The sequence below is a fragment of the Hemitrygon akajei genome, chromosome 1, assembly GCF_048418815.1.
Source record: "Hemitrygon akajei chromosome 1, sHemAka1.3, whole genome shotgun sequence".
Lineage (NCBI taxonomy): Eukaryota > Metazoa > Chordata > Chondrichthyes > Myliobatiformes > Dasyatidae > Hemitrygon > Hemitrygon akajei.
Window position 1 is genome coordinate 119333359 of NC_133124.1, and position 27147 is coordinate 119360505.

The window sequence follows — 27147 nt, forward strand, 5'->3', positions numbered from 1 at the left end:
CTTGATCAGCCGCATTTAGATCACCTCCTCGTTTTGACCTTTAAAAATGATCCGGGGCCCGATAATCATCATTGTTTAATTTTTAAAAAAAACCTGTGGCGAGGTTTGAAATTATTGGGCTAGCTCTCCCTGAAGGCAGCAATATGAAAGCTTGTGTCATTATGCAGCGTGGTCAAATGTACGCGCGTGGAAATCTCCTCTCCGATTGCAAGGTCAGGCTGCGAAGTAAGAGCTCAGCGAGTGTTGAAGCGCCGGGGCAATGCGGTCGGAAGACGTACTGTAAGATCCCTGCATGTGTACCGGAAGTTCCCTGTGCAGGCTCCGGGTGTATTATTTCCTGTTTACAGGCGGGAAGAGTGAACCTTTTCTTACACTTTTGCCTCTGAATATTCCTGGCTCGGAGCCTGAGGATTTACAAAACACAGGACACGGAGAAATCGTCTCATCGCCCTTTCCCTTAGCGGCGAGAAGATGGCGACTTTAGCGGAGGCGGGGGAGTCGGACAGGGACCGAGGAGGAGATCAGGACCAGGTCCAGACGCCCGCAGTCGGGGCCGTGCTGGAGGTGTCGGCCCCGGGCTCTGTGCCGTTACGGCTCCTGGAATGGAGCGTGAAAGTGGGCTGTCCGGTGCAGATCGGCTCGGTGCTGGCCCACTGCCTCCCGGTGGAGCCGGACGGCGGCGCCGAGCGCGAAAGGCCCCGGTCCCGGCCGCAGGAGAAGCGGGTGAAGTCGGACCATGCAGGGGTGGTGAAGGAACTGTGCTGGCAGCCGGGCCAAGTGGTGCCCAGCGGGTAAGAAGCAGGCTGGGGATTACAACGCACGACTGAACGCTTTACTGTGGGAGTGGGATCTGTCCCTGGGATGAAGCGTCCGTGCAAGGGGTGAAACAGCTCAACTGTCTACAAGTGGGTATGGAGTGCGGGAGTGTGCGCTATGAGAGAGAAGGAGAGACCCATTCACGGGCCACTTACAAGAAGCAAAATGTTTTGCCCAAAACGCACGTCGATTGCTTGGAGAAGGGGGTGTGTTTCTTTTGTGGGAGGGCTTAAGCAACATGAATTTTTACGTTGAGTATGCAGTTGTAAACGTGTGTAAATTTTGGGTTTAAAGGATGCATACAGTAATTATGCATTTCTTTGAGATGCCTCAGGTGAATACGAGGTGAAATTTAACACAGGTGATTACTGTAGAGTGGATCAGTGTCTCCGTTTTCCCCTGTAATTTCAAATTTGCGTTAACCAAGATAAAGCCGCTTTAAATTATTTTACATTTGTAGTTGGCACCCAAGGTTATCGTGTTTGCCATTTTTGTCCCATCCATCTTGGAGATCTTCATCCTAGCGTTTCATATGGACTTTCTTATGGACGGTATTAGCGAAGTGTTGTGCAAACGCGGATAGTTGAAGCTTGGGAACGGAATTGTTTGTTTTTTAAGTCGAGCAGCATTTGCGGACCGAAAACAGTTGTCATTTCAGGTCCGGGAAACGTCAACAGTCGGCCTTCCGTTTGCTGTCGTTTGAACTCTGCACGCTCCCGTTGTGATAACATAAATAAAAGTTTCTTGGCAATTGTCTGATAAATAAGAAACTAGAGACTGGGGTGTCTATCATTTCTGCCACCCCCGCGTATTTGATTTAAGCTGACGTCGTGGTTTCTCTGAAAGCAAAACTTGCCCCTCCAATTTTAGCTGTTATGCCTAGACCATTATGGATAGGGTTAGCAGAGTTGATCTAAACTTGATTGTTACTCTCTTCAGGGATTTGAGTTCTGCAAAAATGTGGTTTCTGCAGCCAAGTGTTGATAAAAGCCCTCTGGATCACACTCTGTTAAATTTTGAGCAATTGTTTACCAGACTTCCACTGTTCGGGAACATTTAAAAGTGTTGCATTGATTAGTGTTACATTGTAGCTGGTACATGATAAATATGGCGTAAAATTACTTTATTTGAAGGTGTATTCATTGATTGTAGGAAGTTGCATGGCTTAGTGATAGGGTACACTTTGCAGGAGTGTTATTTGAAGGTTGAGTTTCAATCCTGCTATTGAGGCTTGGCACTGAGACCGCGGTTGACACATGGTGCTATAATGATGAGTGTTGCTATCTGCCCGTTTCTGTTTTTTAACTGAGCTGTTAACCCAAGGCTCCGTTGGATAAATGTAACATGGTCCCATGGCTTTGAAGAATGGCAGGGGCTACTAGCCTGCATTTAACCCTGTATCGGATTTGTAGAAAAACATTACCTGAGCGTTGCTGTTCATTGAAGTAAGCTGTGAGTCACTTGCCTGCAGCAAAGTGCTTTGGGGTTTTCTGAAAGGGATGTGAAGAAATGCAACACGAGTCTTTCTCTCACTGTAAAGTTGAAAGCTGTATTTGCCGCTATAAATAAAAGAATCTCCACATTGAGCAGACAGTGCTAAAGGATGTACCAAATGTTTTTAAAATTCCTAATTGGATTTGTAAATCATATGGTTTATCGTTCAGATCTCTAAATCAAAGCTAGCTGATTATCTGTGGACTTGCAAATTGGATGATCTCTGTTTTGTAAACACTGGCCCATATAGTGCATACAACATCCAGTAGTATCCGTTGCCATTTCCTCTCTTTACCCCATTCTTTCACTGGACAACCTGTATCACACAAAGTTTATCCGGACTGCTGGTCAATCTCTTTTTTTTTTGAATCTCCTAGCATTTTTTCAATGTCAGGTCACTTTCTCCTGATGTCTCTTTTCAGGATAGAAGAGACATGCAAGTTTGTGTAGAATTTTTCACAACCTGATATATCTTGAAGTAAGAAAGACATGGGTACTATAATAGCTGAGGAAATGGGAATCGTTGTACATGCAGTGAGGTCTCACAATGACATGGAGCTATGGAGTTTTACAGCAAAGAGGTAGGCCCGTTGGCCCAACTTATCTAAGCTGACAAAAGTTGCCCAATTAAACTAGACTCGCTTGCCTGTGTTATGCCCTTATCCCTCCGAAGTTTTGTATCCGTATACCTGTCCAAGGGTATTTTAAGTATCACAATTCTGCCTGCCTCAACCATTTTCGCACCACCATCTGTGAGGAAAAGATTGCTTGTTAGGTCCCTCTTAAATGTTTCCCCTCTCACTTTGAAACTTTGTCCTCCTACTCTTGGACTCCCGTATCCTGGGGCGATGATGACCAGAGTTCTTGTTCCAGTGATGTTGTGCAGGATGAAAGATACTGGGAAATGCACCCAGTGCTGTGAAGAGAATGAAGATCTTTCAGTTCCACTCGCATGATGTCTGTTCTGGAAAATGGTAGCTGCAGCACTTAGTAGTTCAAGCCTGTTGTCTTAATCCTCTGCTTTCATCTGGCCAATTTTTTTTTCTTTTCTGTCTTGTTGCTTTCCTTTAATTCTGAGAACTGCATATTGCTGTGAAGCACTCCAGAGTTCCATACTGAGCTTGCAGTTACCCGCTTCTGTTACGTAGCCCTTTAAAGTCTTCTGATTCTTAACGAACCAGACATGTTGGTGACATTTTTAACAAGCTAGACTTCATCCCAATGTGCTTCATCTTTCTCTGTCACCTGAAAAGTGTATTTGAGCAGGTTTCATTTAAAATTTGACTGGCAGGGGTGGAGGTGCCTCTCTACCAAAGGAGGTGTAAGGCCCTTCTTCCCTCTGCTAGTCTGCAGGTCACCCTTGGGCAAGGTGTGACACCTGCTTAGCCCCACCCCCACCCTCGATCAGGGTCACGTGAAGCCATGGGAGCAGGTGACAATGATCGTATGAGCAGCTGGTGCATATCACAGATCCTGTTTACGTGACCACTGACGCCAGGCAGACAATCTCTGAAGAGTATTGATAATGGCTGGGGTCATTCATCTTGTAAAGACGCTGCCCAGAAGAAGGCAATGAAAATAATGCCAAAACAATCATGGTCATAGACCATACGACACAGCACATAATGATGATGACAATGATCCATGTTAAATATTAAAATTCTCAATATGGGAAATCGTGTTCAATAGAACAGTATAGCACAGGAATAGTCATTTTGACCCATGATAGGTGCTAAACACAGGGCCAAACTGCACTATATCTCTTTTGCCTCCATATTTCTCCATTCCCTGCATATCACATTTAAAGTAGAGCCTGATAATTTCTTGGTAAGTAAGAGTGTCAAAGATTTGAGGACAAGGTAGGAGAATGAGGTTGACAGGAAATAAGTCAGCCATGAGTGAATGGCAGAACATCCTTAATGGGCCAAATGGCAGAAAAAGAAGATTTTTTTTTACTGATAATCGGGATGCAGAAGAATTTGCACAAGAACTCCCAAATATTTGCTAATCACAGCCAAAGATTTAAAAGCGAAACAGATTAAAGATGAAGACAGGGACAGTGAATGGAGTTGATGGAAGTTTAAGGACAGAAGAATATTTAAATATATTCTTAATTATATAATACAGGGGGAGAAAGGTAAAAATTTGAGAAATATTAATCGAGAGTAGTGATATTATTTTTTCTTCTCTTATATATACTTTTTTATGTTACGGGGGAGCTGGGGGAACTTTGGATCAATTGCTACGGGATTCACGTGTGTAATCATGGTGATTGCCATGACCCGTACAACGGAGGGGGGTAATGTTGTGTTTTTTTTTAATTCGCAACATTAGTAGGGGGGTATTTTGTTATTTTTTTCTTTATAATCTATTTTTCTTTTTCTTTGCTTGGACAATCTGGGGGGGGGGGGGGGAGACACATAGCAACACAGAGAATTTTAAAAAGATTCCCCAAGGTACTGCTAAAGTTGAAAAGTTAGGTATTATTATAGACTGGAGTAACCCTTTTAAAAATAATGACTAATTTACAGAATTTTTAAAGTTTTAATGTTAATGGGCTTAATGGACCGGTGAAGAGAAAAAGAACTTTAACATACATTAAGAAAATGAAAATAGATATAGCTTTTTTACAAGAAACACACTTAACAGAGATAGAACATCAGAAATTAAAGAGGAAATGTTATTGCAGCTTCATTTAATTCAAAGGCGAGAGGAGTTGCAATTTTGGTTAATAAAACTTTACCAATTAAAATACAAAATGTATTAATTGATTCTGCAGGGAGATATGTAATTATACATTGTCAAATTTTTTCAGAACTATGGACTCATGAATATTTATACACCAAATGAAAATGATGTAAAATTTATACAAGAGGCCTTTTTGAATTTGGCTGACGCACATGACAAAATATTAATAGGTGGAGATTTTAATTTTTGTCTCGACCCAGTTTTAGATAGATCAACAAAGTTTGTTACAAAATCAAAAGTAGGAAAATTAACTTTATCATTGATGAAAGATTTAAATTTGATTGATATATGGAGAAGAATTAATCCAAAAGAAAGAGATTACTCATTTTATTCAAATAGACATAAAACTTATTCAAGGATAGATTTTTTCCTATTATCAACGAATATTCAAGACAGAGTGAAAAATATGGAATATAAAGCAAGAATATTGTCAGATCATTCCCCCTTGACAATGACAATGATGGATAAAGAGGAATCGATTTACAGATGGAGATTTAATTCAATATTATTAAAACGTCAAGATTTTTGTGATGTCATGAAAAAGCAGATTCAGTTTTTTAGATACAAATTTACATTCAGTTGATGATAAATTTATAATATGGGAAGCAATGAAGGCATATTTGAGAGGCCAGAAAAATAAGTTATACTTCTAAAATTAAGAAGGAATATATGGTAGAAATAGATCAATTGGAAAAAGAGATTAGAAAATTAGAAAAAGAATCTCAAAGATATATGACAGAAGAAAAATGAAGACAACTTGTTAACAAGAAGTTACCATATAATACACTTCAGGCATACCGAACAGAAAAAGCAATTATGAGAACTAAACAGCGATATTATGAACTAGGTGAAAGATCAAACAAGATTCTTGCTTGGCAGTTAAAAACAGACCAGATTTCCAAAACGATAAATGCAATTAGAACAAGTGTAAATCAAATTACTTATAAACCTTTAGAAATTAATGAAACTTTGAAGAATTTTTATTCTGAATTGTATCAATCAGAATCACAAAATGATAATGTCGAGATAGAAAGGTTTTTATCACAAATAACTCTTCCAAAATTGAATTCGGAAGAACAGAAGGGATTAGATATGCCTTTTACATTAAAAGAGGTCGAAGAAGCTTTAAGGTCACTTCAGAGTAATAAATCCGCAGGAGAGGATGGTTTTCCGCCCGAATTTTATAAAAAGTTTAAAGATTTACTAATTCCTCCTTTTATGGAGTTAATATACCAAGCGGAAAGAATGCATAAACTTCCAGAATCTTTTTCGACAGCTATTTTAATAGTATTGCCAAAAAAAATAGTTCTTTTAAAGCCAAGATCATATAGACCTATTTCTTTGTTGATACCGACTATAAAATAATAGAAAAAATTTTATCTAATAGATTATCTAAATACTTATGTAACACTCACCCAACAGGCTGGTATATGTCTAGGGAAAAATGAGATCCAGCCACACACCACCCCCACCTCCCGTACACGCAGGTGCTGTGGGAATCAAGTTTATGCCTCAAATTCACACCAGATACTGTTATGAAATACATTTTAAAGATTTTACTAAAACTAAAAGAGTACTAGGCAATACAATATATATAAAAGAAAAAGCAAAAGGCGCCAACTTATCAAAGTTCAGTCAGTTTAGTGCACATCGTTGGAGCTCAACCATCGAACCATTCGACCCCTCGTCACTTTCCTCCAACCTCCATGTCTTCGCACCTGGGTCCACCCCCGGTGGTCGACCGAGCAGTGCAGCGCACGTTCACCTTCCTCGGTGTCTCCTTCCTGCCTCTCCTCTAAAGACCGCGAAACCCCCCAAGCTCCCAGCCCCACAAGACAAAATAACATTCCCCATTGGTTAACAAATGAATGCAATCCCCATATCAGCAGGTCCAAAGCTAAACAACTGCGAGAAAAAAACACTTATCAGACATAAAAGCATTCCTACTCTAGCAAACCAAAGAAGCCATTTTGATTACATACACAGTACATTGTACACTTACCAAAATTAATACATATGGATCAAACAGGATTTATCAAAAATAGACAATCGGCAGATAATGTAACTCGGTTACTTAGCATAATTCATTTGGCACAAAAGAGGGAGGAAGTAAATGTGGCAGTTGCTTTAGATGCAGAAAAAGCATTTGATAGATTGGAATGGGATTTTTTATTTAAGGTATTGGAAAAATATGGATTAGGAGTATCTTTTCTAAAAGTTTATCTATTCTTACCACTGTCCCTGGTAGCCTGTTCCAGGTGTATACCAATTTTTTTAGAAAAAAGAAACTTGCCTTGCATTCCTTCTTTAAACTTGTCCCTTATCACCTTAAAGCCATGTCTTCTGTTCTTTGACCTTACTACCCTGTGAGAAATATCGGCTGTTTACACTATGCGCCTCCTACGAGGTCGCCCCTCGGCTTTTGGTTCTCCAGAGAAAGCAGCCCAATGTTGTCTAACCCAATAGCATATGCAGTCTAATCCAGACAGCATCCTAGAAAACCACCTCTGCACCATTTCCAAAGCTGTTCCTGTCATGAGGGTTACCACAGTTGCACACGTAACTCCCAAATGCGACCAAACCAGTTTAGTGTAGCTTTGTTGTATGAATCTATGGTTATAATAATCATGAGGCTATCAAATTGTTATAAAACTATAGGGCATAGACTAGATGGGCCTAAGGGCTTGTTGCTGAAGTGTTCTCTAATATCTCCAATTATTTTCTCTTTCTTTATGATAGAGATTTGGTCTATCAAATCTACTGGCTGTCATCACATTCTTATCAGTCCAACTTCCCTACTGAACATCCCTCTCCATTCTCCTGACAGCCTCCTAATTTGCAGTTAGCTGTTAGCACTTCTTTTAGGTTGTGGGAGCATACCAGAGGACCTGGCTCAAGTGCATGTGGTCACAGAGGACATGCAGAATCTTCTCAGTGAACACCCGAGGTCAGGATTTAACCTGGGTTGCTCTAACCCTGAGGTAGAAGTGCTGTATGCTGCGCTGCTTCCAGTTCACTGATGTCCTTGGGCAAGATCTCTTACCGGATCTCTTACAGCAGCCTGGTGATCTTAACTACCCTATGAATAGCTAGCCATTCAGGTCAAGGGCTGTTCGAGACAGGCAATTAACAGTGGCATTGCTGTGAATCTCACTGTTTGAGAATTCATTAAAGCCATAAGTGTCCCATCGTGCCATTATTTTCCTCAAATAGGTTTTTGCATCTTGTGATTTAGTGGAAGTGACAATGTGTATATTGTAACTTTCTTCTTGTATAAAGATGGTGATGTTTTCATGTTCTTTTGATATGTAAGGCTTACACCATTTGGAAGCCATCTGTGTGTAGCTCATAGTTTACTTTCCTTTATTTATAATGGGGGATAGTATTGTTGTTCCCAGATATTAACTAATGCAGAAAAATATGCATTTGTGGGTTGGGAGATGGGGTATTAATTGATAACTGCATAGTATTTTGAAACAGAACCATTGTTTGGCTCAATATTTAATTTCAACTTTTTTATTCTACCCAACTGCAAGCCCTTTATTTTGTAATCCATTGAGTCATTTTTATTTATATTCTTTTGCACTGTACTGTGCAGAAGTCTTAGGAACATGTTTTAAAAAATCTCTAAAGCGAAGATGCTTTCAAAATAATGAAATGAAAAATTTATAATTTTAAAAAATACTATAAAAGCAGTAAACAGAAAAAAAAAAACACAAAATGAAATCAATATTTAGTGCGACCATCCTTTGCTTTTAAAACTGCATCAATTCTCTTTGGTACACTGTTGTGCAGCTTTTTTAAAACTTGGCTGGTAGTTTATTCGAAGCATTTTGGGGAACTTGCCACAGTTCTGCAAACTTCAGCTGCCTCACTTGCTCCTGTCTTTCCAGGTAATCCCAGACAGGCTCGATGATGTTGGGGTTGGGGCTCTGTGGAGACCACACCATTTGAATCCATATTAAAAATCTAGGGTGCCTAATACTTATGGATGTTACTGTATATATGAATGTATAGGCACGAAGTAAGTTTAGCCAGAGTTGCCTATGAAACTTGATTATGTTGTGATCCATCATACAAGCTGCATTGGCCAATTTGCCCTTCTGCATGCTGCCAAATATATAACCTAAACAAAAAGTACTCTCTGGTAGGGAATTGTAACTGATACTGCACTGGAGACTTCTCAATTTTTTATACCTTTCTGAATAATTTGATAAGAAAATTTTCCGTGGTGTTTTAAAATCTTTCAGTGTTTTACCCCTCCCTGTTTCTGTAACCTCTTCCAGCCCTACAACTCTGTGATTTTCCAGTTTTGGCCTCTTGATCATCCTTGCTCTACCTCTGCCTGCCATAAGCTCTGGAATTCCTGCCCTAAGTCTCTGTCGTCCTTTAATTGTGCCACCAAACCTCTGGTCACTTGTCCTAATACTCGTTTTGTTAACATTTTTAATTTGATAATGCTGTTGGAAAACACCCTGGAATATTTTTGCTGTACTAAAGCTGCTATGTAACTAAAAGTTGTTGAAAGAGTTCTCCAATTTGTCCCGCTCCACATATTTTTTCCCCCCACAGCCTTGAATATGTTTCTGTTCTAACTTTTCTGTTGAAGTTCTGAGTGAATGTATTCTCTTGGGAGATGCATCCAAATGAAACAACCATAGAACGTAGAACATGGAGCTGTACTGCACAGGAATAGTCCACAGTGTTGTGCCAAGGGAGTTAAGCTAATGATACCTAATCCTTTCTGTCAGCACGTGGTCCTCTTTTGTTTACATATTCATGTGCTTAGGTAAGAGCTTCTTAATTTCCTCTATCACGTGTTCCTCCACAGCCATCCCTGGCATGGCACTGCAGACACCTACCACACACTAACACATCCAAGCACATGTCCTGTGAACTCCCTCACCCCGCCTCAAATATGTACCTATATATAATGATGGGAGGTGGGGTGGGGGAAAAGAAAGATACTAGTTATCAGATCTATGGCTTTAATAATTCTCTAAACTTTTATCAGGTCTCCCCTTAGCCTGGTTTGTCCAACCTCTTCTAGAAGTGCACATCCTCTACTCCAGGCAGCATCCTGGTAGACTTCCTCTGCATCCTCTCCATAACCAAATATTTGCTGAATCCCAAGAGATGGGACTTGTAGAATGCCTATGAGATAGCTTTTTAAGAGCAGCTTGTGCTTGAGGCCACTAGAGGAATGGCAATTCTTAATTGGGTATTATGTAATGACCCAGGTTTGGTAGGAGCTTAAGGTAAAGGAACCCTTGAGAGGCAGTGATCATAAAATGATAGTATTTGCCCTGCAGTTTGAGAAAGAGAAGTTAAAATTAGATGTATCAGTATTATAGTAGAATTACAGAGGTATGTGAGAGGAGCTGGCCAAAGTTGATTGGAAGTGCACACTAGTGGGCATGAAGGTAGAACAGCAATGGTTGGAGCTTCTGGGAGCAATTCAGAAGGCAACGGAAAGAAAAAATCCCAAAGATGAAAAAGAGAGGATGAGGCAACCGTGGTTGACAAGGGAAGTAAAAGAAAGCGTTAAAGCAAAAGAGCGAGCATATAACATAGTAAAAATAAATGGGATAAAGGATTGAGAAGCTTTTTTAAAAAAAAACAACCAAAGAAACAGAAAGAGAGAAAAGTTAAAAATGAATGTAAGCTAACTAGCAGTATAAAAGAGGACACCAAGGATTTTCTTTTCAGGTATAAATAGAAGAGAGCCAAGAGTGGGTATCTGACTGCTGGAAAATGATGCCGGAGAGGTGGTATTGGGGGACAAAGAAATGGTGAATGAACTTTAAGTATTTTCTGCCAGAATTTACTATTGACGACCTAAGTAGTATGCCAGAAAATCGAGAATATTAAGGGGCAGAAGTGGATGTTGTTGCTATTACTAAGGCGAAGGTGCTTGGGAAACTGAAAGGTCTGAAGGTAGATAGGTTCCCTGAACCAGATGCACTACTAGGGTTCTGAAAGAGGTAGATGAAGAGATTGTGGAGGCATTAGTATGATCTTTCAAGAATCCTTAGAATCTGGAATGGTACCGGTGGGCTAGAAAATTGCAAATGTCGCCCCACTATTTAAGAAGAGAGGGAGGCAGAAGAAAGGAAATTATAGGCTATTTAGCCTGACTTCAGTGGTTGGGAAGCTATTATTAAGGATGAGGTTTTGGGGTAGTTGGAGGCACATAACAAGGTAGGCCAAAGTCAGTATGGCTTCCTTTAGGGAAAATCTTGCCTGACAAATCTGTTGGAATTCTGAGGAAATAACAGGTAGGATAGGCAAAGGAGAGTCAGTGGATGTTTACTTGGATTTTCAGAAGGCCTTTGACAAGCTGCCGCACATGAGGCTGCTTAGCAAGATAAGAGTCCCATGGTATTACAGGAAAGATACTAGCATGGATAGAAGATTGGTTGACTGGCAGGAGGCAAAGAGCGGGAATAAAGGGGGCCTTTTTTTGTTGTTGGTGACCAGTGGTGTTCTGCAGGGGCCTGTGTTAGGATCACTTCTTTTCACATTATATATCAGTGATTTGGATGAAGGGATTGATGGTTTTGTGATAATATGAAGATGGATGGAGGGGCAAGTAGTATTGAGGAAGCAGGGTGCCTGCACAAGGACTTGGATAGATTGGGAGAATGGGCAAGGAAATGGCAAATGGAATATAGTGTAGGGGAGTGTATGGTCATGGTAGAAGGAATAAAGGTGTAAGACTATTTTCTAAATGGAGTAAAAACTTCAAAAGTCTGAGGCGCAAAGGGACTTGGTAGTCCATGTGCAGGATCCCCTAAAGGTTCAGTTGCCAGTTGAGTCGGTGGTAAGGAAGGCAAATGCAATTTGAGCATTCATTTCGAGAGAAGTAGAATACAAAAGCAAGGATGTAATGATGAGGTTTTATAAGGCATTAATCAGATCGCTCTTGGAGTATTATGAGCAGTTTTGGGCCCATATCTAAGAAAAGATATGCTGGCATTGGAGAAGGTTCAGAGGATGTTCACGAGAATGATCCCAGGAATGAAAGGGTTAATGGATGGGGACTATTTAATGGCTCTGTGACTATACTCACACGAGTTTAGAAAATATTGAACATTGAAAGGCTTAGATAGAGTGGATGTGGAGAGGGTGTTTTCTATAGTGGGGGAGTCTATGACCGGAGGGTACAGTCTCAGAATAGAGGTCCATCCATTTAGAACAGGGATGAGGAAAATTTCTTTTGCTAGGGGATGGTAAATTTATGGAACTTATTACCACAGATGGCAATGCAAATCAAGTCATTGGGTATACTTAAAGCAGAGGTGGATAGGTTCTTGATCAATCAAGGCATCAAAGGTTATGGAGAGCAGGCCGGGCAATAAGGTTGAGAGGGATAATAAATCAGCCAAGATGGAATGGTGGATCAGATTCAATGGGCTGAATTTTGCCTCTACGTCTTATGGCATCCACATACATCCAATAATGTGGCAACCAGATTATGTATGTGGCACATTTATAGAAGTACAGTATAAGATTCAAAAACTTTTATTGTCATTCTAACCATACATCAGCTCTGCAGGGCAGAATGAGACAGCGTTTCCCAGGAGCAGTGCAATCATAACATAACAAACGCAACACTAAATAATAAACATAACAATAAATAGTAAAACACAACAACCACATGTCAGTTAAAAACAAGTTATAAGTGTCCAGTGCAAATTAAAAGTGTCCAAAGCAGAGTCAGGTAGAGCAGCTATTTAGCAGTCTGACTGCCTGTGGGAGGAAGCTGTTTAGTAGCCTTGTGGTTTTAGTTTTGATGCTCCTGTAACGTTTACCTGATGGCAGAAGAACAAACAGTTCATGGAGAGGGTGTGAGGGGTCTTTAATGATGTACCGTGTCCTCTGGAGGCATCGACTCTGAAAGAGGTCTTGGACAGAAGGTAGGGAGACCCCAATAACCTTCTCTGCTCCCCTAACCACCCTCTGCAAGGCTTTTTTGTCGGCAGCACTGCAGCTGGAGTACCAGGTTGTGATGCAAAAGGTCAGCACACTCTCAACCACGCCTCTGTAGCATGTAGTTAAGATGTTAGTGGGGAGTGATGCTTGTTTAAGCTTCCTCAAAAAGTGCAATCTCTGCTGGGCTCGTTTCACAATCCCAGTGGTGTTCCTCAACCAGGTGAGATTGTCCGAGATCTGCACCCCAAGGAACTTGATGTTTTCCACTCTCTCCACTGTGGAGCCGCTGATGCTGAGGGGTGTGTGCTCAGGCTGAGACCGTCTGAAATTGACGATCATCTGCTTGGTTTTGGTGACATTAAGCATCAAGTTGTTGTCACTGCACCAGCTCTCTGGGTGTTTAACCTCCTCCCTGTACATTGTTTCATCATTTTTGCTGATGAGCCCCACCACTGTGGTATCATCAGCAAATTTAATGATCAGGTTCTCCTTGAATCTGGCTGCACAGTCATGTGTTAGCAGTGTAAGCAGCAATGGGCTAAGCACACAGCCTTGTGGGGATCCAGTGCTCAGTGTGATGGAGTCAGAGATGTTCCTGCCAACATGGACTGACTGTGGTCTCTCTGTCAAGAAATCCAGCGACACATGGCAGTGTTAAGACCAAGTAGCGACAGTTTCTCCACTAGTCTCTGCGGGATGATGGTATTGAACGCTGAACTGAAAACAATGTACAGGATTCTGGCATAAATGTCTTTGTTGTCCAAGTGAGAGAGAACTGTGTGCAGTGTGGTGGATATTGCGTCCTCCGTAGAACGATTTGGACGATAAGCAAACTGTAGAGGATCCAGCGATGAGGGGAGGCTGGCTGTGATATGAGGCTTGACAAGCCGTTCAAAACACTTCATCGCTATGGGGGTCAGGGCAACGAGATGGTAATCATTCAGACAGGCTCCAACTGATTTCTTTGCTACAGGGGTGATTGTGGAGGTTTTGAAGTATCTTAGGACAATGGCTTGACTAAGGGAGAACTTACTGACTCTTGAACTCAGTGCCTCTTGATGCAATGTCTTTCCTCCCACCACTCCCTACTCTCCCTCTTTCTTTGATTCTTCTGCCCCTTCAGTTTCTCTCTGTTCTGCGATTACATACAGTGAGCAATTTTCTCCGTTGTAGTTCTTAGAGGCATGCAGCAAGGACATGTGCCCTTCTGTTCTTCAAGGCTACACCTTCGACCCATCAAGTCTGCATTGCGCACTCATCTGTATTAATATAGTTTTATTTTTCCCTACATTCTTTCACATTCAGGGCAGTTTATAGGGACCAATTAGTCAGCCCTCCTTATCCGGGAGTTCTGCATACGTGAATTCAACCAACCACGAATCGAGAAAACCCAGAAGTGCTCTTCAGCACCTGTTGTTCGAGCATGTATAGACTTTCTTGTCATCATTCCCTAAACAATGCAGTACAACAACTATTTACATAGCATTTACATTGCATTAGGTATTATAAGTAATCTAGAGATGATTTAAAATATACGGGAGGATTGCGTAGGTTATCGTGGATCAGGATTGAAAACAACCGAAGTTCTCTTACTAAGTAAGTCAGAACAGGTACATCCGGTATTAATTAGCGTCAGTTAGTCAAAAGTTTGTCTTAGTATATAGTATATATTTTACCTTTCTATGCATATAAAACACTTAAGAAATCGTATGATTTCAATAATTAAACCACTGTATTGCTTAGAAATAATTGTAGCTTTCATCGAGGCAGGGCCTTTCTCACTTTATCCTTTAAAATTGTTCTGATCGTTGACCAACTGTAGCCCAACACTTTTCCAATGACCGATGGCATTTCACCTCGTTCCAATTGCTTTATTATTTTTGCTTTATTTTCAATCATGATCATGATTATTTTCGTAAACAGAAACACTGTGGATTCAGAGCTTCGCTGCCGGGTCCTAAAGACCACCTCACTGAGACAGGTTAAATAAGGGACTTCAGCATCTGTATTTTTTTGGTATCCTTGAGGGGTCCCAGAACCAATCCCCTGTGGATAAGGAGGGCCGACTGTAATCTACCAATTTGTATCTCGTTTGAGGTGTGGGAGGAGAGTGAGGCATCAGGAAAGATCCATGCAGCCACAATGAAAGGTTGTAAACTCTGCACAGATAGCTTTCAAGATCAGGACTGTATTCAAGATGCTGGAGCTGTGAGGAAACAGTTCTAACAACGTGCCTTTGGGACGCACAATGATTGATGATACAAAATGGTTTCCCCTATTTGCAAGCTGTTGATATGTATGAGAAAGTTGTTGGCCTCCCATTTAGGATCGTTCCATCACAGACAGCAGCCTATTTTATCATGGTCAAAGGGCCCGTGATTTTTGGGGCAAAATTTATTGTCCTCCAGCAGCTCTTCACAGACGTAGGTGTTGGTTGTAAAAGAACAGGCAGGTACAACTAATTGCAGTTGTTTACCATTCTGTGAATTGTTGATGTTTGCTTACAATAGAAATGTATTGTTATAGCTATATAATTTTTTTAACAAAGTGTTTCTTTCATTGACGTGGAAACCTGCAGATGCATGAAACCTGAAGTTAAATGGAATAGACTCAAAGTACGTAGTAACTGATGTGGCACATGATGAGAGAGCAAGGCTATCAATGTTTTGGGTCAGAACTGACTTTGGATGAATTTTTGATCAAGGGTTATTAACCCAAAACTGTTTCTTCCTTCACAGATGGTGTCTGTCCTAGCAACACACACAAAATGCTGGAGGGACTCAGCAAGCCAGGCAGCACTTATGGAAAAGAGTACAGTTGATGTATCAGACCACGATCACTGCCGAAACGTTGACTCTACTCTTTTCCATTGATGCTACCCGCCCTGCTGAGTTCCTTCAGCATTTTTTTGTGTGTGTGTGTGTTGCTTGGATTTCCAGCATCTGCAGATTTTTCTCTTGTGTTGTCTGGCCTACTCAGTATTTCAGGCTCTCTGTTTTTCTTTTCCAAATTTATTCAGTGTGTTTTGTACTTGGAGACTGTACCAAAGGGCTCTGCAGTAAGCTGTACTTTAGATGTGTGGTCACTGCATTTTCTGCATTGCGGCAGCAATTAATTTCTGCATGGCAAACTGCCACGAGTAACACTCTGCCAGATGAGAATTGGAATTGGGTTTATTACCACTTACATATGTTGTGAAATTTGTTATTTTGTGGCAGTTGTATGGTGCATGCCATAAAAATACTGTAAGTTACAATAATCAAATAGGCAAAAGAGGTAGTGTTCATTGGTTTATAGAACATTGGCAGTTTTGTACTTTTTCAAAAATTAAGCCTTTTTACATTCAGTTACCCATCACAGTGCAAAAGAAAATCAGAAAGTGATAGTAAGCGTGAATTCAACGAACGGTGGGAAAGTGAGTTCTTATTTATAGCGGGTCCGTCAGGAAAACCGTTGTGCATTGTTTGTGAAAACACTTTCTCACATAATAGAAGGCATGATCTTAATAGACACTATAAAACACAACATCAGACTGAAATAGAAGGAAAACTGAAGTTAGTGCTTGGGTCTGAGTTACGGAGAGAATATGTGATTAAGAAAAAGGAAGAAATCAAAATAAGAAAATATATTAAGTTTCATTAAGGTAAGTAATGTTTATCTTGTTTTTATACTAAATCAATATATCATGTAAAAGTGCTAAATATGTCTATAACATTTTTACTAGAATTGAATGGGGTACAAGAGTTGTATGGCGCATCTGAACTTGTGCATGAAAAAATTGACACATGGAATGTAAAAGATTGGCCACCCCTGCCCTAGAGGGTGTGCACACAGGTAGTTAGTTTTGTAAATTCATGTGTTTGCTAACTAAGCCAATAAAGGTAGTTATCAGCAAATTCAGCTCTCTGCTTAACTGGATGTCAATTTAGGTGCTGGGCCAGGTTCAAAAGGTCAGGGTGTCAGGGCCGAGCTAGTTCAGCTTGCTGCTCCGTGTGTCGGCTCTGTGCTGAACTATGGTGAACTATGGGACACTTCACAGACTTCAGTTCGGAATGCTAGTTGCTTGCGGTTATTGTTTGTATGATATGTTCTTTGCACATTGGGTGTTTGAAAGTCTTTTTTTAATGTATGGGTTCTTTTGGGAATCTTTGTTTAGTAGCTGCCTGGTAGGAGGTGAACCTCAAGGTTGTATAACATATGCATATTTTGATAAGGTATTTTGAACTTAACTGTTCATTTATTGAGGGAAAATCCTTGTAACAAAAGGAATGAGAAGAGGACATGTCCCTGGTTGTGAGGGTTCTCAACAATAGATGCTGACTTCTTGAGGTACATCTCTTGAAGCTGGGCTCAATGGCAGGGAGGCTTATGCCTGTGATGGAGCTGTCTGATTTACAACCTTCTGAAGCCTCTTTCAATCCTATGCACTGGAGACCCCAAATGAGGTGGTGATGAACCAGCCAGAATGCTCTTGACTGCACACACATAAAAATTTGCTTGAGTCTTTAGTGACATACCAAATCTCCTGAAAGTGCAAATGGAGTGGACTCACTGGTGTGCTTTCTTCATGTGCATCAATAAGTTGGGCCGAAGATAAATTCTCTAAGATGTTGACATCCAGGAGCTTGAGGCTGCTTGCCCTATCCACTACTGATCCCTCAGTGATCAGTCATGGCTAAAGTTATATTTTCCTTTTGGTCTGACCCTTAGTTGGGATGTAGACTGAAGCTGTGGTAAATCATTTGAGGTTATTTATGGTGGTTTAGGTTCCTGGCTCCATGTGTGAGGATATCAATATGAAATGACCGTCTTTCAAATAGATATACCTGGAAGCAGCTCAGGTGTTTACTGGTGCAAAGTTATTTGTTCTGTTTAATTTAGGAATTTATGTGTTATCTGTGTGGTCTTGGCTGATCTCGCGTTTAAAGTCCATTTCATTATACAATTCCCATTAATCTTTACTTCCCGAGTGCCTGATAACTCTGTAATTCTCAGCTTTGATTACAGTTTGTTATTGAACAGCCACAGCTCTCCAGGGTGGAAAGTTCTAAAGATGCACTGCCAAGTGAAGGAATTCCTTCTCATCTCCATGTTGGACCCGTGGTGCCTCTTACTCCCTTTTATCCTCATACTTTGCAAGATAATGGATCTCTTGCAACATTTTGTATATGTCTACATTTGTGTCAGATGAGGAGAGAGGAAAGAAGGTCATTACTTGGATGTGGAATTTTAAAACCTGGGGTGTGATTTATCTTTTTTTTAAAAATGGATGGGGAAAACTTCAGGAGTAGGAGAACTCCACATTCTTTACCAAGGATCTGGTTTCGTTCTTGCCTTTGTAATACTCAAGCAAAGGTATGTGTTTGGCCCTTGTACAGAATGTACTTTCAAATTGTTGCACCTAAGAAATAGGAGCAGGAGAAGGCCATCTGGTCCGTCGAGCCTGCTCCGCCATTCAACAAGATTATGGTTGATCTGGCCATAAACTCATCTCCACCTACCTGCCTTTTCCCGATAACCCTTAATTCCCCTACTATGCAAAGATCTATCCAACTTTATCTTAAATGTATTTACTGAGGTAGCCTCCACTGCTTCATTGTCAGAGAATTCCACAGATTCACCACTTTCTGGGAACAGCAGCTCCTCCTCATCTTCGTCCTAAATCTACTCCCCCGAATCTTGAGCCTATGCCCCCTAGTTCTATTCTCACCTACCAGTGGAAGCAACTTTCCTGCCTCTATGTTATCTACCCCTTTAATAATTTTATATGTTTCTATAAGATTTCCCTTCATTCTTCTGAATTCCAGTGAGTACAGTCCTAGGCGACTTAATCTCTCCTCATAATTTTACCTCCTCATTTCCAGAATCAACCTAGTGAACCTCCTTTGTGCTGCCTCCAAAGCCAGTATATCCTTCCTCAAATAAGGAGACTAGAACTGCAAGCAGTACTCCAGGTGCGGCCTCACCAGTACCCTGTATAGTTGCAGCATAACCTCCCTGCTCTTAAATTCAATCATTCTAGCAATGAAGGCCACATTCCATCTGCCTTCTTGATAGCCTTTTACACCTGCAAACCAACCTTTTGTGATTCATGCACAAGCACTCCCAAGTCCCTCTACATAGCAGCATGCTGCAGTTTTTATTACCATTTGAATAATAATCTGATCTTCCATTTTCCTATCAAAGTGGATGGTTTCGCATTTACCAACATTGTACTCCATCTGCCAAACCCTTGCCCACTCACTTTATCTATCTATATCTCTGCAGACTCTCCATATCTTCTGCACAATTTGCTTTTCCACTTCATTTAGTACCATCAGCAAACTTTAATATGCTACATTCGATCCCCTCTTCCAAATCGTTAATATGTATTGTGAACAGTTGCATGCCCAGCATTGACCCCCAAGTTTTCTATGTGGCACCTTATCGAATGCCTTTTGGAAATCCAAGTAGATAACGTCCATCTGCTCCCTTCTGCGCTCATTATATCTGCAAAGAATGTCAGTAAGTTTAGCAAACAAGTCCTGCCATTGCTGAATCCATGTTGTGTTTGCCTGATGGATCCATTTCTTTCCAGATGCCTCACTATTTCTTCTTTAATGATAGCTTCAAGCACTTTCCCAACTACAGATGTTAAACTAACTGGACAAGAGTTACCTACCTCCTTTTGCCTACATCCTTTTTTTGAACAGTGGCCAAGACATTTGCCATCTTCCAATCTGCCAGGACCTGCCCAGAGTCCAGAGAATTTTGCCAAAGCCTCTACTATAACTTCTGCCATTTCTTTCAGTACCCTGGGATGCATTCAATCAGGACCAGGGAACTTAACTATCTTCAAGCTCACAAGCTTGTTCAGTACTATCATTTTAGCTGTTGTATCGCAGTCCTTGCCTCCCTTTGCACCCATATAATCTCTTTTTGGCATGTTAGACATGTCCTCCACTGTGAAGATCAACTCACAATAGTCATTCTAAGACTTGGCCATTTGCTCATTACTGGATATCAATTCCCTCTTCTCATCCTCCAAGGGACCTATGTTCAGTTTAGCCACCATTTTCTGCTTTATATAATTCTGCATGGTATTGATGGGTGATTGAGGTCCATCCAACTGACCTTTGGAGCACAAGTGCATCCTGGAATGATATTTACACAGCAGGGTGGTGTTTCTGAAAGACTTTTGTCCAGTCCAATATAAAGGTATTTTGGTGTGTTTTTTCTCAATCTGTTTTTTAACCTTCTAGTCAGATGGGATTATCAGGGATGTTGGCACTGTTGAGTACTTGCTGAGGCAAAGCAGAAAACATCTTGGTCATGGTTCACATTTAAGAAATTTGAACAGTAGTTGCACAAATATATTCGGGTGTGTTTGAATGAGTACACTGATATTCAGAGTGCAACATCTCATGAGGCTCCTGATGAGTTAGCCCATGGAAGGAGGGAAAGGCGAGTTCATGGAGGGATTTGGAAGCAGAGTATTGTCAGAGGATTTTGTCTTTTTATGTTTTGCTTTTCATCTCTTGTTCAAGCACAACCCAAAGTGCTTTGTGGCCACTGAAGAAAATTTGATGGGTAGTCATGGGAGCAAATGCAGCAGCCATTTAGACACAGCAAGTTCCCACAAAGCAGCTGTTAGTTAATTGCCAGATTATCTGTATTGATTGACAGGTAATTACTGGTTGAGATCCCAGTGGGATGTCCCAAACTACTCTTTGAAAGTATGTCTACTCCAAAGAGCTCTGTTTAATAGTTGGAGTTTAATCCAACCAAGTGTGAGGTGTTGCACTTTGGGAGAACCAATGTAAAGAGAAAGTACACTTAATGGCAAGACATTTAATAGTGTTGTTGTATAGAGGGATTGTGGTGTCCATGTCCATACCTCAGTTAGAGTCGATAGAGTGGTAAAGAAGGTGCACAACATGCTTGCCTTTCAGTTCAGGAGGTTATGTTGCAGCTTCATTAAACTGGTTAGGCTGTATTTGGAGTATTGCATTTAATACTGGTCACCCCATTACAGTTTCAATGTGGGGGGGGCTATGGAGAGGGTACAGAAGATTTACCAGGATGCTGATGAGATTAGAGGGCATGTGCTATAACAAGACGTTGGACAGTCTTGGATTGTTTTCTCCGAAGTGGTGGGAACTGGGAGGAGATTGATAGAGGTTTATAAAATGATGAGAGGCATATATAGACAAACATTATATTTATCCCAATATAGAAATGTCTAATACTAGAGGGTATGCATTTAGGTGAGGGGATGAGTTCAAGGGAGTCTGGAATGCACTATTATGAGTTGGTAGTGGAGGCAATTATGATAGATGTACGATAGGCATATGAATGTGTAGAGAATAGTGAGCTATGGAGATTGTGTAGCTTGCAGGTGTTCATTTGGTTAAACATTTAATTAGTTTGGCACAATATAATGGGCCACTATTAACATGGTACCCAGTACAGTAAAACTCAGTTCATCCAGCATATTTGGGACTTCTTGTGTTGGTCTGGGAGATTTTATTTAAAGAATCTCAGGGTTGTATCTGGTGACATGTATGTCCCCTGATAAATTTTACTTTGAACAACAACCTTGCACTCATCTTTAGTAAGACCAAGGAATTGATTATAGACTTCAGGAAGGGGAGATCAGGAGAAAACACGCAGTTCTCATCAAGGGTTCAGCAGTGGGAAGGGTGAGCAGCCTTAAGTTTCTGGGTCGTCAAGTCGGAAGCTGTATCCTGGGCCCAACATATTGATGCAATTACGAAGAAGGCTGCTACCAGCTATATTTCATTAGGAGTTTGAGGAGATTTGGTATGTCACTAAGGACTCCAACAAACTTTTCTCCAAGTGTGCTGTGGAGAGCATTCTGACTGGTTGCATTACTATCTGGTATGGAGGTGCCGCTGCACAAGATCAGAAAATATTGCAGAGTGTTGTAAACTCGGCCAGCTCCATCAAGCCTCCCCGCCATCGAGAAGATCTTCAAAATGGGGTCCCTCAAGAATCGGCATCTGGGACATGTCCTCTTCTCATTACTGCCATTGGGAAAGAGGTACAGGAGCTTGAAGACACACTGAACATTTTAGGAACAGCTTCTTCTCCTCTGTCATCAGATTTTTGAACAGTCTATGAACCTATGAATACTACCTCTCTAATTTACTTTGTACTATTCCCTTTTTACATTATTGCAGTTTATAATTTCAATGCATTGCACTGTACTGCTGTAACACCACAAATTTCATGACTTGCATCAGCAAGCCTGCTGCTGTCTGTAAGGAGTTTGTAAGGGTTTCCTCTGGCTGCTCCGGTTTCCTCCCACAGTCCATTTTTCTATCATTCATGTGCCTATTTAATAGTTTCTTAAATGCCCCTCATGTATCTGCCTACTCTACCACCCCTGGCAGGAAAATTGGAAAATTTAAACACTTTATAATTGGCATTGGCTGCGGCTCAGCTGCAAATGGAGCTCTCTGAGTTCAAGATGCTCTCCAGCGGATTGGGAGTGCAATCTCATGTAGCAAGAGGTGGTAATTATTTTATGCTGTTAAGGTGAGGTGTTCTCTAACCTCTCAGCTTGATGTTGATGATTCCATTGGATGTGATGAATGATCTTTCTCAGCTGAGATTGTGATCAGTTTCAATTTGCTTATTGCACAAAGTTTTTATATTTGGTTTGTAGCTGTTGCCCACTGGGTTTACTGTGTCTCCTCACATTTCTTGATGCATCCTTGTTACTTTTTTTTAAACAAAGTAACAAGTACTGATAGTAAAAAAATACTGATGACTACATCTTGTATCCATAGAAAGTTTTTAGGGTAGCTTCTCATTGCAAAACCCCTCGGTAACAAATCTCAAACTGACTTTCACATAACCTGTTATGAGCAGTGGCTAATAGCACACACAGGATGGCACACCCCACATTATAGGAAGGCTGTGTTCCTAAACCTATCTTGTTTTTCTGTAGTGTAAACATGGGGCTAGTGGAACTGTTGACAAAATTTGTAACTTTGTTAATTTTTCCTATTGATTATAATTTGTGAATGCATGAGGGTATTTTTGTTACCCAACCTGCTGTAACTTGTGGGTACATGACACAAAGCATTAAAATGTAATTATACTTTTAATCCAGAAAAAATTGCTGGCAGATGAATTGAGTGGTAGGTTTGGAACTATTACGTCTGGACTGGATATGTTTTGCTTGCCATCTATTTCAGGTTGATGACAAATACTCATGTTCTGAGTGAACACAGGATAAGGATTTTAAAGATTAGCTTTATCTGTCGCATGTACATTGAAGCATACAGTGAAATGTGTCATTTGCCTCAACACCCAACACAGTCTGAGGATTGTGCTGCTGGCTGCCCACAAGTGCTGCCACGTTTCCAGTGCCCACATAACATGCCCACAACTCACTAACCCTAACCGCACGATTTTGGAATGTGGTAGGAAATCAGAACACCTGGAGGAAATCCATTCAGTCATGGAAGAACATACAGAGGCTTTGCAGACAACAGCAGGAATTGATCCCTGATCAGTGATCGCCAGCTCTGCAAAGCGTTCCACAAACCACTATGCTACCGTGATACCCACTAAAACAGGACGCTGTGTGCGATACCAACACAATAGGCTTTCCTTTAAATACTACTTGCTGTTTTGCAAGCTGGAAAGAGTGAATTACTTCTGTTCGAGGGTGGAATATCTGTGTCCACTGTTCCCTTGGGACTCCATCCTTTTTCAAGACTTATAAATGTAAGCCAAGTTGGGGCTGGTGGAGAATTTGCCCAGATGTATTTTCACTTAAGTCAGATTTCTGAAATGCTGTGGAAACTGCTCAAGCATTTGAATGCTGGAGAAAGATGAGATTGCAATTGTAATTGGTGCTTATCCAGTTGGTTTCACGTCCTTTGTACTTTTGGATCTGCAAGGATTTTTCCTCTCTCCGGAATGTTTTTATTTCATTTTAGCTTATATAGAAGGGTATAGCACTGGAATGGGGTCTTCATTGTTCATGGGCTCCTCTGCACAAATCAGAGAGTTGTAGACTCAAACAGCTCTATTGTAACTTAGTAATTTTTTAATATAATGCTGGCACAAAACAGCAAATCTCGTGACATACGTATGTCATTGATAATAAACCAGTTCTGATTCTGATTCACCTCATAATGTCTATGCCAATCCAAACTAATCTGATCTGCCTGCACATGCTCTCTGTCCCTCCATTCCCTGCCTGCTCGCGTGTCTGGATGCCATTTGAATATTGCTGTTGTATCTGCTTCCAGCACTTCCTCGTGGCGGTCACCTACCACTCTGTGAGGGAGAAAGCCATTCACCTTGTAAATCTCCTGTAAGCATTCGCTGCCTTCTCACACTTCTACACAGGGAAAAAGACTTGGTTCTGAGCCTCATCTTTGCCCCTCATAATTTTATATATTCCTGTCAGGTTACCCCTTAGCTTCTAATAGTCAATTGTTTTGAGTATGGAATGTTCAATAACTTTCTTAGTATGACTCTGCGGATTTAAGTTTGTTCAATAGAGTTGTCATACAGTACGGAATCAGTCCTTTTGGCTTATCTGCTCTATGCCAGCCAAGATCACTATTTGTCCAAGTTTAGCCCATATCCCTCTGCACCTATCCATATGCCTGTATGAGTTTCTTATAAATGCTGTGAAGGTACCTGCCTCAACCATTTCCTTTGGCAGCTCATTCCGTAAACTAAGCACCTTCTGGGTGGACTCCTGTTACATCTCCCCCCTCCCCACCTTAAATCCATTCCCTCTAGTTCTTGATGCTCCAAACCTGGGGGGTGGGGGAGAAATACTGCATTCAACAATCTATGCCTCTCATGATTTTGTGCATCTCTATAAGATCACGTTTCATCCTTTTACCTTCTAATGGATAAAGTCACTAAATATATCTATTTGAGGAGAAATAAATGCCCATGCACAAAAGTTAAGTGGCACGGAGAGAAATCAAGAATATGGGATTGAGATAAAGGATCAGCTATGATTGTATTGAATGGTGGAGTAGGTTTAGAAAGCCTAGCAGTCATCTCTTGTTCCCGCTTTTGGTGCACAACTCCCGATATAACCAGACAAGCATTTGGTAAGATCTGTTTTCCCCCATGATTATATTTATAAATCCTCAAGGTTAATATAAATTGGGTACTGCACCATATTTGACCCCAATAAGTGGTTAAACCGTAAGATAAAAGAGCAGAATTAGGTCATTCAGCCCATTGAGTCTGCTCCACCATTCTGTTATGCCTGGTTTTTGGAGCCATTCTCCTGCCTTTTCTTTGTAATCTTTAGCTCACTTACCAATCAAGAATCTATCAACCTTTGTTGTAAATACAATCAATGGCTTGATGTCCACAGCCCGCTGTGGCAACAAGTTTTACTGATTCGCCAACTTGCAGAAGAAATTTGTCCTCATCTCATTTCTAAAGAGGTGTCCATTTATTTTGAATCTAGACAATCCTACTAATGGAAACATTCTCTCCATGTCCCCTCTATCCAGTACTTTCAATATCTAATAGGTTTCAATGAAATCCCCTTTCATCTTCTGAGTTCCATTGAGTACAGGCCCAGGGACATCAAACACTGCAGTGGATGAAAGGATGCTTGTTCAGTGCTGAAGTATATTGAATCAGTCAGATTATGGATATTATGTTTTATCTTGCTGGCGTCATAGTTTCTGACACCTTTTGATCATTATTGATTGGGCCTTGTTTTAAAGTGTTCAGACAGTTTCTCAAGAGACAAGCTAAGGACAAAATCTATAATTGTTCCTTTGGGTAATGTATTTGTACCTTCTAACCACTTCACTTTTCTTGAATGTATCTTAAGAACTTTGGCAAAGATTTGGGGTGATCCTTTGAAGCACTGTGTGATATTTGACAAGTCTATGTAACTTTGGGATATTATTCTTTGAGCTGGCACTCCTGGCCAAATCAGCTAGGTGTGTTATATTTTGATGTAATAATTTGTCATATGTAAACCATATATTTGTGGTTTGCACTAAAACCCAAGCAACACATAATTTTCAGACATAAGCTCTTAAGAGCGAGTTTTGTCCATTGGGACAAGGTACAGGGAAACCGTCAGTTGATTGAGTGAATGGATTGTTGACGATTCGCTTATCACTTCATTGAACCCCGCTTATTTATTTTTCTAAAAACTTAATATTTCAAAAATCGTGAACTGTAGAGAGGAAATTTAAAAACATTGAAGGTTAGTGTTTAGAGCAAAAAAGTGCTGGGAGGAGGGAGAATAGAAGAATTTTTGTTGACTAGTACATTTAGTTGCATAATTGTAACAAGTTTTAACAGAGAATACCTGATGCAGAGCCAAAAATTGAGGCCTACTTAATATAAGGACTAAATAGAAGTAGGAGTAGGCCATTCAGCCCCATGTGCTTGTTCCATTCAATGAGATCATGGCTGACTGTGCTTCCATTCTGCTTTCCCTGCATTAATCCTATATCCCATATTCAGAAATGTCCCAGTTTCTTCTGTGGATGTACTGACTGGGCTTCCATAACTATCTTGTGTTGTGAACTCCGAGCATTTCAACAGCCTCTAGTTACACAGTTACACATGGCCTGCCATGTCCATGTACATGTACAGGCCCTTCTGGCCCAGCCAGTCGATGCAGCCTAATTATACCCGTGTAACCAATTAACCTACTAACTTGTAGTCTTTGGATGTGGGAGGAAACCAGAGAAACCGGAGGAAACCCATGTGGTCATGGGAAGAATGTACAAACTCTTAGATGAGTTGAACCTGGATCACTGGCTCTGTGATAGCGTTACGCTAACTATTACTCTACCGTGCCATCCCAAAATTAAAGTCCCAAAGAACTTTCAAAAACGTTCATATCGATGCAATGGTTCTTTTGACTCCTGTCAACTTTCCCTTCCAGCTTCGTGATAGGGTAATGTGTTGGTTCAATTATAAGCAATCTTTTCTCTGGTCGGAAGGCTGTAAGCACAAAGTCTAGGCCTGTATTCTCTGTGCCAGTGCTGAGGGGGTGGTGTACAATTAGGAAATTAAAAGCAACCTGCAGATGCTAGAAACCTGAAGCACAACCAGAAAAGACTGGCCACACTCAGCAGATCAGGCAATAGCTGTGGAGAAAAAAACTGAGTTAGTCTCTTCATTTGA

At 40.8% G+C, this 27147-nt stretch overlaps 1 protein-coding gene across 1 annotated transcript in view; it reads left to right on the forward strand.

Annotated features, from left to right (window-relative positions):
* The first annotated feature begins 261 nt into the window (after positions 1–261).
* The window catches only part of ctdp1 (CTD (carboxy-terminal domain, RNA polymerase II, polypeptide A) phosphatase, subunit 1), a 322423-nt gene continuing 295537 nt past the window's right edge, over positions 262–27147 (forward strand). Inside the window, exon 1 of the mRNA XM_073050724.1 lies at positions 262–791. Within this exon, the coding sequence (XP_072906825.1) occupies positions 472–791 (320 nt within the window). The 5' untranslated portion in view covers positions 262–471. The remainder of the gene's footprint in view (positions 792–27147) is intronic.